This window comes from Notechis scutatus, chromosome 9 (genome assembly GCF_049901735.1).
Source record: "Notechis scutatus isolate UNSWTSFEM ecotype Mainland chromosome 9, rNotScu1.2, whole genome shotgun sequence".
Lineage (NCBI taxonomy): Eukaryota > Metazoa > Chordata > Lepidosauria > Squamata > Elapidae > Notechis > Notechis scutatus.
The window spans coordinates 418,982-436,094 of record NC_142017.1 but is presented as its reverse complement, the minus strand read 5'-3'; the positions used below and the strand labels follow the sequence as shown (position 1 = coordinate 436,094).

Here is a 17,113-nt window from a genome sequence, read left to right as displayed (position 1 = left end):
GGATCAGGGACCCTGTATTGACTTGTGGATTATACACCACAGATGCTTCTTCAGCTCCCTCTTCCTCCGTGGGCGGTGCTTGCAGCTCCTTTACCACCTCTTCCGGCCCCACCATTTACTCTACCTCAGTCACTGACAGCAAAGCTATGCAAGTGGAGGGCTGCTCCTCAGCCATGGGGGTAAGTAACCGTGGGGTAAGTGACAAGCAGTTAACCAATAACACAGTCCAGCAGCAGCAGCAGCTACAGTCCACCCCGAAGAGGCACACAGTCCTGTACATCTCACCACCACCAGAGGATTTGCTGGACAACAGCCGGATGTCCTGCCAGGATGAGGGGTGCGGATTGGAGTCTGAGCAAAGCTGCAGTATGTGGATGGAAGACTCCCCCTCTAACTTCAGTAACATGAGTACCAGTTCCTACAATGATAACACTGAGGTGCCACGTAAATCTCGTAAACGAAATCCAAAGCAGAGGCCAGGGATCAAACCGAGAGATTGTGAAGAATCGACCATGGATATCTTTGATGCTGACAGTGCCAAAGCGCCTCATTATGTCCTTTCTCAACTCGGCACGGAGAGCAAAAGCAACTTGAAAGCAGGAAATGGGTTGGTATCTGCCTTTATGTTCTATCAACATACGTTAAAGCAGACAAACAAATTAAAAACATAACTTTGATTTTTCCCTAGAAATATTTTCACTGAGAAAGATGGGAGAGCTGATATTTGATGGTTTCTTATAGTAAATGTTTTTGGCCAGCTTAGCAGTCATTGAACAGGAACAGTTGTCAGCTTTTCCTTGTGGAATGTGATTAGCGTGTCAGAAGTTTTTCAGTAAGAAACAGGTTTAAAACTGAGCACTTAAAGTTGGAAACAGCTCCTGCATATTTTCTGCAACAGAGATAATTGCGGGGACTTAAGTCCACATTTCACCTGCTTCTGTTTCATCCTCTGCATCAGTTAAAGACAGCTGATTTTGACATTTCATATTCTGTCTAAAATGTTAAGATGAACCAAATTTGTATTTGTGTCATCTCAGTTCTGTAACTGATCTTTCAGAAATAAATCTCTATCCTGTTTTGCTCTGTGCTTCTCAGTTGTGTGTGCGTGTTTGCGCAAATGTTGCCTGCAGCCTGCTTGGGTGGTGGTTTCTCTTCTCTTAGTTTAATTGCATCTTGATTTAGGAACTCTGGTTTGCATCCCACTTCAAGAGTGGAAAGTGCACAGGTGCATTATGGAAGGAAATTACTGGTTGTTTTTTTTTACCCAATGGCAGTCCTCACCTTCCTTTGGAATTCAGAGGATCACAAGATCCTCAGTGTTGGCCATGGGGCAATATGAGATGCATTTGCCTGAGAAATCAGCAACCCTCCACCCTACTGCAACCGATTGCATTGCCTAGAAACTTAAAGAATTCTAATTTTCCTGGGAACAGGCCATACCTTGGGGCGCCATTTTGTTTGATGCCTCATGTCAGCCAATAAATGTGGAAAGCTCTGGTTATAATTTATGTGTGATCCAGGAATCTAGCCTGCTCGATCCTTTGCAAGCCAGTGTTACATGCGTAGGACAAATAATGTCTTCTTCCTTTGAATTTTAACAAGGTGGACAAGCATAGATTTATATTTAAGAAGAGGCAAAACACTGGCTGGATGGTCAGGGTTTGTTATCTGTGTCGATGGCAATAGGAACAGTTGGGTCATGGTTGGTAGATAGTTCCTTGTGAGTCAGAATTTTTACCACTCTGGCTTACTGCATGCAAATGGACAGAACGTCATGCTTTTGAGTTTCTTGCCTCCTCTGAAGGACTTCTCTTGTTTCTTACAGAAAAGGCTATTTTATGTTATCCTTGAGTCAGAAAATATTAAATTACGGGGAAGAAAGTTTTGCCATGTAAAGAAAAAGCCATCTTGCTTTGCCTTCTCTGTTGTCCAATACTAGAAATACCACTTGGAGGAGGTAGATCATAAGAGACTCCAGAGTGAGGCTTGCCATTAAATAACCTTCCAGGATATGATTATTATACCTTATTATACAATGTGGCCCATAGTCTTATATGACCTGTTCTCCTCACATAAAAATTATAAAAGCCATACAAGGACAACATTAAAATGAAAATTGCTGTTCTGCAGATATCCACATTATCAAAAGTCTTCAGATGATATTAAAAGAGGCTATTAGAAGGGATGATTCTTCAAGAAGTAAGTTCATAATCAGAAAATGAACACTTTAGTCCTATGAATGTCGACTTAGAAATCAGCCCATTGAATTCATGCTGCTGACTATTTTTGTACAAGAAGTCAGTGTTGTTTAATTTTTTCCAGAACTGAATGCACTTCAGCTGCTAAATAACTACTAGAATATTTAATTAAAACAAAATACCTTCCTATCATAGAGATTCAGAGGTTGCTTTATACTGTGTCAAGTTGTGCATCTCTTCCATAGTTGAAAGAGGAAATGTAGTTGGGTGTGCACTAATTGCTTTAAATGTGCCTTTCCCCAGGACTGCATCCTGGTGCACACTCCAAATCATGTCTGCCACTTGGATTCGAAGTGTTGCACAGCCCTAGTGTTTTCCAAGTGCCCCTTGACTAGGAGAATTAGGAATTGATGCTTTTTTCAAGGATTATCTAGTGAGTTTTGTGGTCCAAGCAGCAGAATGAATCCTGGTATCAAGAGTGTGTGTGGTGCATATTAAATCTGTGATAAATGAAACCTAATTTGGGGGGCTGATTGCAGAGATGGGGATAAGTTCATAATCATGATCAATTTATCAATATAATTACCTCAGAAAGCAAAATTGTGCAATAGAATTATATAAAGCAGATGTCCTATTTTGGCTGATGGAGCCCTGATGTTGAGCTCCAAAGAATGCTTTTTTCATGCATTTGGGCTTCTATTGTGGGTCAGAGTTCCTACTTCAGATGACAGGTCCCTGAACCCTGGCTGGAGGCATCGAGAGGTTGGGGGCTTTTTGTACAGCAAGGCCTTCTGGAGGTCAGATTTTGAATAATGCATAGCTATGTTCTCTAAAGAAGGATGGCAGGAATTTGTTCCCCACTTCTGAAGCAATAAAAGCCAATGGAAAAGGTGGTGCCTGTATTCTCTAGGCTGCTCTTACATATTTGCATATATTCTTATAAGATGGGAAAATTTGTTGTTTTCAAAATGCAATTATTGTCTAATAATTTTAGACAATAGAAATTAGAATCCTGTGCAACTGCTACTATATAGCCTGTAGTAAAATAAAATAAGGCAGAATTTCAAGTTCAACAATATTGTATGCTCTGCTTGAAGGCTGGAAGTTGATTTGTAAAACATAATTTACTTCATAATACACATATTATTCATGAAAGATTAGCTAGGAGAGCTTTAACACATTGCACACATGTTTTGTAACATATCTCACCCAGTACTGGTTGTCTCTGGAACAGAAATAGAAACACCATTTTCTTGTATTTTGGATGCCCACCAGACCAAAGGTATCAGGCAGACACGAACAACAAAATGAGATTTTTGTGAAAGGGAAGTAGAGAAATGATGCAGGTCTGCATGTATGTCTCTGGGCCTCCTGGTTTCGCCGGCCATTTCGCTTGTTTGGAAGGATTAGCCTTTGGTAACCTGTTTACTAATCTGCTTTAATATCTCAGAACCCCAGAAGTCCCCAAGGCGACTGGAGGGAAGAAGAGCCCTATGTTGTGTGGTCAGTACCTGAGTAAAAGTGAAGGCAAAGAGCTGAAGATCCTGGTACAGCCGGAGACTCAACACAGAGCTCGCTACCTCACCGAGGGCAGCCGAGGCTCCGTGAAAGACAGAACCCAGCAGGGATTCCCCACGGTCAAGGTATGCCAGAAGCGGGGAGGGAGGGAGGGAGTGGCTGGAAGGCCTGAGAGCCTCCCTTCTCCCTGACCTTACTGGAGTTTCTGACAGTGGGCTAGTCAGGTTTCTCAGGATGAAGGTTGTCACTAGAACAGCCCCTCCAATCCTCAGGTTTGTGCTTATGTTGTTGTTCCCGGCAAAGGACTGGATGTTTTTTTGGTTTAAGACAGGGAAGCCTTTCTAGCTGGATGGAAGGAGTGTAAATATAGAGCAGGGGCTACTCTTGGCTCTTCATGTTTAAATAAATGCACAGAGCACCATCTGTGCTGCGGCCTCCCCTGAATGAAAGAGGGTGCTGTCACTGGTGTTTCGCTTCAGTCTCCTAGAGAATATTGCAAATATGGATGAAAAAAATGTGATGACCCTTGTTTTGTGTATATAAATTGGTTCAAAATATTCATTGACTTTGCATAAACAATAGAGCAGAAAGTGCACTGGAACCCTGGAGTAATTGACTGAAAAGTAAACACTTAAACACATTAGTTATCTAGTAGTTTTATCTCTGAAAAATGAAAATGTGTTTCATTTAACTGCACACTAATGTCCCCTGGATATATACAGTTTCTAAAGAATAGCATTAAATTCTGAAATGGTTTCTGATTTCATCATAAACATTTTTCTACAAGAGTATAATATATAAAAAGTCAACCCTGTCCAAAACAGACTTTTGAAAATGCTTCCTTTTCAGAAAGAACATTTATATATATATGCTCAAAATATGAATACAATAAAATCAACTTGAGGGATTGATAGAATATACCTAAAAATATCAAAATGTTTAAAATCCAAAGAATTCATCTGTTTTACTCAGTAGAGGAAGACTGTTAGTACCAGTCAGTGTTTGCTATTCAAAGTTGGCGTGTGCATTGTTGGCGGATTAATAGTGCTTCATGTGGTCCATTAACTCTTGGTTTGTGATTCCAGGTGGAAGGTCACAACGATCCAGTGACGTTACAGATATTTGTGGGTAATGACTCTGGCCGGGTGAAGCCCCATGGATTCTATCAAGCCTGCAGGGTCACAGGCCGGAACACCACGCCCTGCAAAGAGGTGGACATCGAGGGCACAACTGTCATCGAAGTGAGCCTGGACCCAAGTAACAGCATGACCCTGGCGTGAGTGTTACTCTCGGCAGATTTCCATCCTGCCCCGCTCGTCTCTGGGAACACTTTCAGGGCTAAGAATGTCTTCACGAGAGGAAATCTGACATTGGGATTCTTATTTATGTACTAATAAGGTTTACAAGCCCCCCTTCCCAACACAAACAGTAGGACTCTGGGTGGCGTTAGACCCATTTTTGGCTAAAACTACATTTATTTGTAGTAAAGGGAAGTATGGAGGTTCTTTGGGAGGCTTTCTCTCCCCTCTCAGGCTGTGATGTGAACCGGAAGGAAAGCTTATGGTCTCTGGTCATCAACCTGTAGCAGCTTCCTTGGTGTTCCGGTTATGACTGACAGCTTTCCACTTCTTTATCAGCAAAAGTGAACAACTCTTCTGATTATTACACACACATACACACACAGAGACACACACACACTTTGGGTAATCTGTTTGTATTATATTTTGTGCTCTTGACAAAAAAATGCCTTCCCATGATCTCTTCTGAAACTGCTTGAACTTCACAGGAGAGTGTGTCTCTGCTTTTCCACACAAGCCCTTCACTCAGGGCCTCTCTGAACACAACAGAGAAGGGGAGAGGCAGGCTTAGTGCTGGCTCTGAGAAAAGCCGCTCTTTGGAAGTCCCTCAGTGAGCTCCACACTCCCATGCATAGTGTCTGTCACCTGGAATACTACAAGTCTCTCTTTGTAAGTTGGTCCCGTTTGACATCTTACACTGAGTGAAATAAATGCTTTGTTTTCCCTGGAATGATGGATTTAACTGGGTCCTAAATTCTCCTTCATTTGGGGAATGTAAAACTTGTTTGAGGAAAGCCTGTTTTCCAATGCTGCAGTGTATTTACAGTATGTATAAATTGTTCGTTCTCACAAGAGGGAGAAGCAAATAGTTTCATAATGGTGATTGGTTGGCCCATTGATGAACATTCAGCCAGTTGACATAATTCCCCCCAGTAAAATCAGATCTGTACCCTGAAGTGAATCAGTAATGCCATTTCTGTTTCTTTGTTTTGGAATATTGTCTATTTCTATGTTTAAATATATCTGCAGACAGAGGATTAAGTGTTGCTTGAAAAGATGGGAGAGAGGCTCTTAGATTCTGGATGGAAACAGAATACAGAATAAGAGAGTTGGAAGGGACCTTGGAGGTCTTCTAGTCCAACCCCCTGCTCAAGCAGGAAACGCTATACCATTTCAAATCAGTCCTTGTCCAATCTCTTCTTAAAAACTTACTGAGTTGGAGCATCCATGAGATGCAGGCAGCATGCAAAACCACACCCCTTCCGGTCCGCATAAAAAAAACTCTACATGGAACTGGTCCCTGCTGCCCAAAAGGTTGGGGATCGCCGTCCTAAAGCATCTGTTCTATTGTCACCTTTTATTGGTGGGAAAAGGAATTACCCAACAATATCTAGTGAAGGTCCATGTAACAGAGTATCCTGTTTTCCAAAGTGAAGTTGAATGCTTGATCCTCTGGACAGCTCAGCGCTCTTACCACCACAGCTACAGGGCATTGAAATGTGATGATTTGGTGGTTGCTTCTGTTGTCACTGCATCTCTTAAAAAGCTTGCCACTTCCTATGCACTGGCAGGCCTAAAATAATGCAAAAATTAATCCTATGTTGCTAGGGTGGACTGTGTTGGAATTCTGAAGTTGAGGAATGCAGACGTCGAAGCCCGAATAGGCATTGCTGGTTCTAAGAAAAAAAGCACCCGAGCCAGACTGGTTTTCCGTGTCAGCATCCCTCGGAAAGATGGATCTGTTCTAACGCTGCAGACTCCGTCCTCGCCCATTCTGTGCAGTAAGTGGCAAAGCCCCTAATGACCAAAAGGCCCCCTATTAGTTGAGCTATCCTGCTTATCTACAGAGGATTAAACTTTACTAAAACATAAACCATAAACCATTTTTAATATTTACAGAAACAGAACTTAGGAGAATCTGCATAAAATAATCTATTTTAGTGACATGAAGAATAAAACATGGACAGAAAGAATTTGGATATTACATTAGGACCTCAGCTCATAAGTGTGTGCCATTCCGAGAATGGCGATGGCTGGCCATGAGTTCCCAGGGGAGGAAACTGCTGTACTTTCCCCTGCAAAAGGAAAAGGGGTCTTACTTTTTGGATCTGACTTGCTTAAGCTTTTCACAGCATTTGTCCTTTCCACATATAGGCTGTTAGATGCCTTGGGGTTATAGCTGATTGTGTGTGGATATTTTCAGTTAAATCGCCTTTTTTTCTTGGCGTAGCTCAACCTGCAGGTGTGCCGGAGATCCTCAAGAAAAGCCTGCATAGCTGTTCAGTTAAAGGAGAAGAGGAGGTCTTTTTGATTGGGAAGAATTTTCTGAAGGGAACCAAAGTGATCTTCCAAGAGAACATCTCTGGTGGGTAGCAAGGTGTATTTGCCGAGGTTGGGCAAAGGAAGCTGCAGGGGGACTGGGACGGCCACCTTGAGAGCTGTGACTCCCTCGACAGCTGACTGGTGCCTTTGGATAACAACTTCCCTACCTTGCTTTCAAACAGATGAAAGCTCCTGGAAAGCCGAGGCAGAAATTGACATGGAGCTGTTTCATCAGGTACTTGCTTCCTCAGGGATGTAATTATCCATTTGATCTTGAGAATATTATTGTAGGCATTACTATTCAAATGATCCCATTTTATGATACATTTGAAAGTGAGGTTCAGATAGGCATGCACATGCATTTTCGGATACATTTTCTGAAATCTGTGGAAGCTTCACGGCTGAATGTAAATTAAGACTATGGTGAGAGCAATAATCTGAGTTCAGATCTTTAAGGCAAACAGAATTGGAGGAAAAAGTATGGGCACGGGGGGGGGCGGGAAGAGAGGTGGGAGCAATTCAAAGCTAGAGAACTAATGGGGAGAGCTAACAGTGGGCTCGGGGTGGGGATTGTTGTTGCCACCACCGTGTGTGGGAGCTGGTTGGCGCGTGCACCTCAGGGACCTGACGGGGGTCCCTTGAAGAGCCGGGAGGCGAGAGAACTGCGCGGCCCAGATTAATTGCTTTCGGGGGCCATTTGTTCTGCGGCCCACCAAAATTTTTCCGCGGCCCACCGGTTGGCGACCGCTCCTCTAGGGAACAACACAACTATAAAGCTATATGTCTGAACCTCAAGTCATACCTAAATGAAATCCTCTTCTTTGGTGGAAGAGAGGGATTGGGCTCTGATGTCCTCACAGAAATAGCTGTTCGCAAACTGGTAGTTTTCTGAGTCCAAAGAACAGGGCAGGTCTTGGACAGGGAGCCACCATTCCTCCTCCTTCATGGTTGTTAGGATTGGGACTCTTTGGTGGAAGTTTTGCTCAGCTTGGAAAGTCAGAGTTCTTCATGTTCAGAGTTTGTGTGATTAAGTGCCAATGTACACTTACTTGCCTTTAAGAGCTCAGTAGAGGTAGCAGAGTTTGTTTTAGTCCTCCACCTTTCCCCCCGTTTCCCCCCTTTGATAAATTCTAGCAAGTTTTTGTTTGTAAGCCAGATTTCTGAAATGAAGCAGAGCTAGGAACAGGAACAGCTGGCCCTTATTGATAAACCTCTAGACTTTCTTACGTCAAATATCACAGACTGGAGGCCATTGATACTTTTTTTTTTCCCTTTCAGAATCATCTAATTGTGAAGGTGCCACCTTATCATGACCAGCAAATAACTACACCTGTTTCTGTTGGGATTTTTGTCATGACCAATGCTGGGAGATCACATGACATACAACAATTTACATACACTCCAGATACACGTATGTAAAAAGCACAATATTTGCACGGTGTGGGGTCTTGGTTGAAGTTTGCATTGCTTGGCTAGGGAACTTCTTAGGGAACACGAATCATTGGCCTTAGGAAATCCTAGGCAGCTCTTGCAGTTTGAGAAAGGGACTTAGTGCAACTACCACAGATTTCAGGGAGCTATGCTGAATGTTTCAATCATTGGCCTTTGGTTCTTGAAATGTGTAACTTGTGCTTATTGCTGATCTGAGAAAGTGGGAAGCTTGACATAATTTCCTTGCTTACATCTCTCCTGAACATTTTGTTTCTTCATCAGCAGCTCAGACTCTGAATGTGAATGTGAAGCAGGAAATATCCAGCCCAACCCAGCCCTGCTCTTTTGTTGATGCAGCCAAAGGTAATTCTCAGCCGCAGCCTGTCTTATCACCTTAGCTGAAGACTTCGTAAAACTGCTGAGGACATCACATTGAAAAATGGCCATCACAATTGAGTGGCTTATTTGGGAATTTTAGGGCTACAGATGTTTTCTGTTAATGTATTATTTCTCCTTTGGTCTGTTTCCCGGCAAACTTCCAAAAATTCACTACAAAGTCTTGCAAACCTCTAATATGCTTAACTCTGAGAATGATTTTCACTGTGGTGAGATATAAATGTAATAAACAAGCAAGCTTTAGTACGCCAGAGATGATGTGGTTTATCAAGCAGGCTAAGGTGTTTGTGCTGTGTCAGTCCTCGGGATGCCCTGGGTGTTTGTGTAGCAGCCATTTGGGTCGACCTTGGCCCTCAGAGGTGTCTCTTACTGCAGAGTGCACAGCCAGGACTTGCCAGGAAAGGTTATCAGGTTCTCTTCTCTCTATTAGATGCTGTAATTTTGAGTGTCATCCTCCTGGGGCTGACTTAGGGAGTGAATTCTGCTCTTTGTCTCCTGCAGCGAACTCCAGTGGCTGCAAGCTGGACCAAGTCAATCTTCTCCCCAGTGCCTTGGTACCTCCTCTCGGGCCAAACAGTATCGTTAAGAATGAAGAGGCTGCGCCAATGGAACTTGTGGCCGAGAAAAGGTCTCTTCCTGCCTTTAATGTAAGCAGCAGTTCAAAACTGATTCTGGGCATATGTCTTTTAAAGAGAAGAAGAAAATTATCAGGATTTTATTCAGGACATTTGTTTGACATCTAATGTGACAGCTTTGGTAGGACTACAAATGTTTCTTTCACTTTTTCCAATAGACTGACGGAGTTTAACTGAAATGAAAATAGTTTTTTCCCTTGCTTGTAAATAATATACCATCCTTTTAAAACTGAAGTGCATAGAAAAACTCAGAAAAAACTATTACACAGTTTTGCCTACCAGAAGAACTGTTGGCATTCTAGCAAAATCACCGGGCGGGGGGAAGCTTTATGTCTTCTGACTGTAGTTTTAATACATTATTATAATCTATAATACATACCCTCCTTCTTCATAACAATGCAAATTAATGGTGTAAGGAATGAATTTCTAAAAATTGGTAAAATTTTCAGTGGAAAGTATATAATGTAGAATTCAAGATAGTTTATTTTTCCTTCCTGAATTATGGTCAGGCAGAGAAAAGTGAAAATTCTAAATCTTACTGCTGTGTGTGCCTGTTTCCCTTCAGACAACCAGCGCCATTGGGCCATCTCAGACCACTCTGGAGACCACCGTATCCAGCCTCTTGGGGAATGGCACTTTCTCCCCTCCTGCTTCTCATTTAGCTCCAGAGAGTGAAAAGCAGCCCCTGCCACCCAAGTATCCTCCTGAGGCCAGGCCTTCCCTTCAGGTTCCAGACCTGGTGCAGCCTGGCAGCTTCCCAGCCGCCTCTGCTCCCAGCCAGCTGCAGAACAGCGACACCCTCCTGCAGCAGGCCTCCCAGTTCTCCTTGAGGGAGCCGTCCTCCAGAGAGGCTTTGCAGTCAGACAACACAGCCATGGCTTTGTCCCAGCTAACGGACACCCCCCAGCAGCCCCCTTGCCTTCAGGAGTCCAGCCAGGCCCTGCAGCAGCAGATCTCCTCAAGCATGTTCTCCTCGGCCGGCGGGGTGAGCCAGCTTCAGAGCACAATCCAGCAGCTGCAGGCAGGGAGTTTTCAGTCCAGCCCCGGCGGCGGCGGCAGCAGCAACAGAAACATGGACCTGGTCCAGCAAGTCCTGGAAGCTCAGCAGCAGCTGTCCTCTGTCCTCTTTTCAGGCTCCGAGGGGAGTGAGGAGGTCCAAGAGCAGCTCAATGTAGACCTTTTCCAGCAGGTGAGCCAGATCCAGAATGGCGTCAACCAGGGCATGTTTTCTTCCTCGGACTCCATTCACTCAAGGGCAGAAGACCTTCTCCCCAGCCGAACCGAGACCCTGTGCCCACAGCCGGAGACTTCGATGGCTGGACAGCAGCAGGCACAAGCGATGGAGACGTCTGCTGCCATGGTGATTGACATGCAGCAAGGCCTTTGCCAGGCCCCCAGCCACATGCCCTCCGACTTGTTCGCCTCCTCTTCCTCCTCCTCCTCCTCCTCCTCCTCCTCCTCCTCCTCAGGAAATGGAAGCATCCAGCAGTCCCCAGTGTACCCGCCAGCTTCCCATTTGATAGGTGGGCTGTCGGCAAGTGAAGACATGCAAATGCAGTGTGAGCTGTTCTCTCCCAGCAGTGTCTCAAGCAACGATACGGGTGCTACAGGGCAGCAGCAGCAGCAACAGCAGCAGCAGCAGCAGGAGCAGGTGCCCACCGGCAGCCCTGCCATGTTCCCTGCTTCGGGCTCTGTGGACAGCAAAGAAGCTTCAGGACAAGCCAAGCAGATGCAGAGCACTGTCTTTCAGGCGATGGTCCAAATGCAACACGGTGGGGACAGCCAGGCCCAGGTTGCTCTCTTCCCTTCCTCGGAGGACATGATAGCTGCCGTCCAAGGCACCGCAGCCCAGCAGCAGGGACTCTTCCAGCAGAGTGGGGAGATGCTCTCTCTCCAGGCGGGCCCTTTCTTGCCCCCGGCTGCCCACTCCCAGCCTCAGCTGTTCCACTCTCAGAGCCCCATTGGGGACACCCAGAGCATCTCTCAGGAGGCCCCCAGTTCTCTGTTCCACAGCCAGAATTCAGCCGCTTCTTCTGAGCAGCTGCAGCAGCAGCAGCCCATGTTTCACTCCCAGGGCAGCCTAGGAGTTGTTCCGGACCAGCAGGCGGGCAGCCTGTTTCTCTCCCAGAATGCTTTGGGCTCCTCCGTTGTGCAGGAGGAGCAGATGCCCTTCTTCGCTACCCAGAGCTCTCTTTCTCCCTTGCAAGGCCCGGCCAGGACTGAACAGCAACCCTCCTTCCAGCAGCCCCACCTCCAAGGCCCTCTGCTCACCCAGGAGCAGCACCAGTCGACACATCAGGGCCTCTTCCAGGCCCAAGTAACTCTGGGCCCCCTCCCTCCCTCTGGGGTGCCTCCCAACCAACAGGGGGGCATTTTCCAAGCTCAGCATTCACTTGTGGCTCTTCAAAATAGTGCCTCCACCCAAGAACAGCAGCAGCAGCAGCAGCAGCAGCAGCAGCAGCAGCAGCAGCAAATATGCAGTTCAGCAGTCAGAACGCCTTGGGGTCTGTGGCCTCTCAGAAGCCAACGCTGCTGTTCAGCTCCAGTCCCAGCACGATGACCAGCCAGGAGCAGCAGCAGAGCCAGCCTCTCTTCCACCCCCAGAGGAGCCAAGAGCAGCAGCCCATGCAGTTCCAGAGCCAGAGTTCAGGCTCCACTCAAGCTGAGCCACCACAGCCACCCCCAAGCTTATTCCATGGCTCCCCCAGATCCAGCTGGTCCAGGGATCCCCCAGCCCTCAGGAGCAGCCAGTCACCCTCTTCATATCATCGGCTTCCATGTCTGCCTTGCAGAGTAACATGAGCCAGCAGGAGTTGCAGCAACCCCCCCTGTACTCCCCACAGAGCAACCTGCCAAATATCCAGGACTCTCCGTCGCCCCCCCAGCAGCAGCAGCAGCAGCAGGCAGCCTCTTTGTTCCACAGTGTATCTGCTGGAAGCTCCATCAACCAGCTGCAGAACTCCTCCACCTCATCCCCACAGACCTCTGGGATGTTCCTCTTTGGCATCCAAGACAGTAAGTCTGAGTGTAGAGAGCACCAGGTTTTCCTTGCTGGTCTGCTCTAAATGTTGGTCTTCTGTTTCACATACCAAATTCAGATCAAACTGCTGTGGGGTTTTATGGGCGTTGTAACTACTTGGGTTGAAACTGGCATTCAAATTCATGATTCTGCTTAGTTCTCCCTGCTCAGCAAGTTTGCACTTGGCTCTGGGTGATGCTTGGAAGACCATGTTGGTCATCAGTCTTGATCTGGATGTGTTGTTTCTTCAGCAGGTTGTGGGCAGCTGTTAACATCTGGACCAGGTTCCGTATCAGAGCAGATGATGACCCTCAGCCAAGCACAGAATGAGGCACAGCCGTCCGTCACGGCTCTCCTGTCCCAGCAAATGTCAGAGAGTCCTCAGATTTCTTCTGCGCTGACCACCGATCAGAATATAAAGAAGATTGATGACTTGCTTGTATCCCTACAAAATCAGGGGAACAATACCATGGCTGGCTCCTTCTAACAAGTGAGGTAAGCCAGGACCTTTTCTTGAGCTGCAGAAGTTTTTCCTTTGGTTAATGAAATTGGAGAGCTTGTAGCATTCTCTGCGCAACCATTGTTTGCCTGGACAGGAGATGGGATTAGCGTCCATCTTGCAAGCTGTTTGAGCACCGGCCTAATTCTTGAATCGGGGGCGGGGGGGGGAGGGGGCTGGCTGCAAATGCCTATTCCATCTTTGAATTAGGCTCCAATCCAGGGTGAAAGGGATCCCGATAAACTGTGTCCTCTTTGGTCGTTGATTCAGTTCCTCCCCCCTGTCCTTTGCAGCCCTTGCAGCCTTTCCCCCAAAATGCTTCTTCAGGAGGGGCACATTGCTGCCACTTTCAAAGCCACAGAGAAGCCATGATTGCTGCTTGAATTTAGGCTACTGGAAGGACCGTCTCATCCCAGTGGGCTTGGCCGCCCCACCTGTGCCGGCAGAGGAGGCATGCGCTGGGCCCACCGGCCAGGTATTCTGGCTATTGGGGTCCAGGAGAAGAGCCTGCCCTTTGGAACGTCTTGCCCGCCAAGATGAGCTTGGCACCAACCCTCCTGACTTTTGGCATGGGGTTCCAAAGGGGGTCTTCAATGTTGAGGGGGGGGGTGAATAGGTTAAGCGAGAGCTCCCACCTCTTCCTCATACCTCTCCATCTTACAGCTAGGTTATTATTTTTATAGTATTGTATTTATATCATTAAGTTTTATATAGTTTTATCTGTTCCTATTGTAAGCCGCCCAGAGTTGCCTTGTGGTAAGATGGGCGGCTAAGACATTTTACAAATCAATCAATCAATCTAGACTGCTTAGCCAGGAGGATCACGACTCTAATCTATAGGTAGCCGACCTCACAGCTTTGCTCTACAGTCTCCCAAGAATCCCAGATTGAATCACCGGCTACTATCTCCCTCATCCCAGGGTAGCAGGACCTGCCCAGCTGGCACCAGAGCCAGAGCAGGTAGAAGCAGCTCTTGGGAGGCTGCTGGTGGCTAGTCCCGTTTACCTCCTCCTGGACTTCCAGACAGGAGCCTGTGAAAGCAGTCAGCCTAGAGAAGAATGGAGGGGCTTCAACATGAGCCCTTGAGAGGGTTGTACCCACTTTTAATCTGATGACAGCCTTTCACTGAATATCTTTCCATGGAGAAAACCCCGTTGCTGAAGGCTGCTGAACGGGAGGGAGGGAGGGAGGGAGGGAGGGTCTTTGTCTTGTTTATAAATGTCTTTTTGTTTTCTTCCTTTCATTCAGAAATCGTGCACTGGACAGACTGCATTAGCTCTGGTGATTCTGGAGTTAACTCTTCCCTGTTGAAAGATGGCCTAAAGCAACACCACCCTGGAAGTTCTGCTGAAGTGGGGGGCAAAGCCAGGTTTTGGGTTAGCCAGGCGTGGGCTGGACTGTTATCCCCATCCCCAGTTCTGTGGGGGATGCGGAGTGTGGCTGTCACCTGTCAGCAAAAGGCAAGAACGCTGGGCTCGCTCTCTCCCTCTCCCGTTCTTTTTCTGGTTTTTACGATTCTTCGGGCGCATTTCCTGTGTCCTCAATCATTTGATGGCTTCCCATGATTTGTGGCTACGTATGGGAATGGTTTCCATTGGAAAAAGTGGCTCGAGCTGCCTGGCAGAAGTCTTCTGTGTACGCTGTGAATCCCACCCAGGATCATGGCTCGATGCTGCACGTGTCGGGTGATGAATGAGCACACCTGGATTGGGCTCAGAAGCAGCAGCTGGTGTCCCATCCGAGTGGTGGGAGAGGTTTGAGGGGCGCCAGGGGGGCCTTGTGGAGAGGACAGCCTCGGATCAGGGCTGTGGCTTGCTGAGAGCTGGGCGCAAGTGCTCCGCTCTTCCCCCTTCTCAGAAGAACCAGTTGCTGCTCGAGGGAACCGGGCTCTTTTGGGAGTCTGCTGTGATCAAACGGTGGCTGGCTCTTCTTAAAGCTTCTCACTGGAGTTTCCCACCCTCCTATTTAAATATTCTGCCATGTACAGAATTAATATTTCGGAGGACCAGAAAACCAGAAAAAAACGTTTTGTGATGAATGCACAGCAAGATTTAGGGAAGGAAGAGTAGAGTTTAGGTTGCTTTTGACACCATTGCTATTGTTGGGGACACGGGGCCTTCTCTAAGCTCCCCTTTGAACTCCAAGGCACGGGAGCAGCTTGGCTCCTGCCACAGGCGTTGGATAGAAGACCAGCGCGGTCCTAGCAGACTCTCCTGGGGTTCACCTCCTGCAGCCGCCCCCGCATCTCTTGCGCATCCACCCCTGCGTGCAGCCTCTGCCACTCCAGAGGGTCCCTGGGCAGCTCTTGCGGAGCTCCAGGGCTGCTGGGGGGACGTCTCGGCTGCTTGTCTTCTGTGTTGGGAAGGGTGTCCCTTGTCTCCCTCGTGCGCCCCTGGCGGGGGGGTGCTTAGCTTCTTACTCATGCTGTGCCAGTCCGTCTCTTCTTCAGTTAGTGGTCCGTGTGTTCTGTCCCAAGGAGTTTGGGGTTACGACGTTTTCAGGAGTACAGGCTCTTTGGCCAATATGAAGGGAACTTTTCAGAAAGAGACCTAACTCAAGGTCATTTAATTTTGAATACAGTTTTCAGTCGTTCAAGTTTTGAATGGTTTATATCTAATGTGTGTTTCATTTTTTGGAAAGCTCTATTTTGTACTTAGTAAATGATAAACTACTTTGCTATTTGTACTAGATGAGTACATTGGCGCATATATATATATATATATATATATATATATATATATATATATATATATATATATATATATATATTAAATATATATTAAAGAAAACACATATGTTCACACAAATATGTTCTTCTTGCCACAGATTTTTGTGGCATGTGTGTGAGCTTATAGTCTCTTCTCCCACCACCTGGTGTCTGGTTATGGGGGAAAAGGGACAGGTTTGTTAAATCTTCATGGAGTGTTTCTGTACTTTTTGTGGCAGGCGTTTCTTCTTTGTCTCTGGCCCTTCCACGAAGGCAGCTTCATGCCTGAGGGACGGAGCTCCTGCTGCGGGGGGACTTCGCAGGGGAGTCCCTCAGGGTGACTTCTTAAAAGCTGGGATTTGATTCCGCTTTTATTCTCTGTTAATGTCTAACATTTTTGCGGGCTTTTTAATTTATAACACTAATACCTTCTGCTTTCCCTCTTTTGTAAATCCTATCAATTCCTTGAACCCAATTCTGATGCTGAGAAAGAGATGCACACATGCTGAGGGAATTTTGGGGAGGTGGTAAGGAGAGCCCCAAAGTCCCCAAGCCAGTTTGCCTTTTTTTGGGTGGGGGGTGGGGGGGGTCACAGTCTGAGGTCAGCTCCTTGTCCTGTCTGAAGGGTGCCGGGGGTGGGGGTGGGGGTATGAGCAGGGGCAGCCTGGTGAGCTGCTTGGGGCCAATGCTGAGACACCCGGGACCAATCCTTCCCTGAACCGAGGTTCTGCCCAGGGAGCTGCTGATCCTCCTTGCCACTTCTTGTAACTTCGGCATCTGCTGCTTGTGCAAAATGGTGAAATTGATACTTTCTTGGTCGGTTTTTACTTTTCCTTGGTCCAGTTTAGGTCAATATTTAAATGTGCAACATTTTGAAGATGTGATTTGGTTATCAAATGTATCTTTTTGGAGCAAAGGGGCTGCTCAATAGCTGGCAGAGGCTGGTCCTTCATCTTTGCTCCTGCTTTCCGTGGGCAAAGGGAACGGAGTAAGCAGAGCTTCCCTTGGCAGGCCCTTCACCTGGCTGCCTTCCTGCCCAAAGGCTGCACTTTTTTCAGGGCACCGGCACAAGGAATGTGAGGGACACTGA

General features: G+C 46.8%; 1 protein-coding gene across 1 annotated transcript in view; it reads left to right on the top strand.

The window, feature by feature from the left end:
* The window catches only part of NFAT5 (nuclear factor of activated T cells 5), a 31,099-nt gene extending 16,408 nt beyond the window's left edge, over window positions 1-14,691 (top strand). Inside the window, 14 exon segments of the mRNA XM_026684807.2 lie at window positions 43-607; window positions 3,649-3,841; window positions 4,802-4,992; window positions 6,623-6,795; window positions 7,245-7,379; window positions 7,519-7,571; window positions 8,615-8,747; window positions 9,053-9,130; window positions 9,665-9,810; window positions 10,364-12,268; window positions 12,271-12,496; window positions 12,499-12,813; window positions 13,069-13,312; window positions 14,565-14,691. Coding sequence (XP_026540592.2) covers window positions 43-607; window positions 3,649-3,841; window positions 4,802-4,992; window positions 6,623-6,795; window positions 7,245-7,379; window positions 7,519-7,571; window positions 8,615-8,747; window positions 9,053-9,130; window positions 9,665-9,810; window positions 10,364-12,268; window positions 12,271-12,496; window positions 12,499-12,813; window positions 13,069-13,304 — 4,349 coding nt within the window. The 3' untranslated portion in view covers window positions 13,305-13,312; window positions 14,565-14,691.
* The last annotated feature ends 2,422 nt before the right edge of the window (window positions 14,692-17,113 follow it).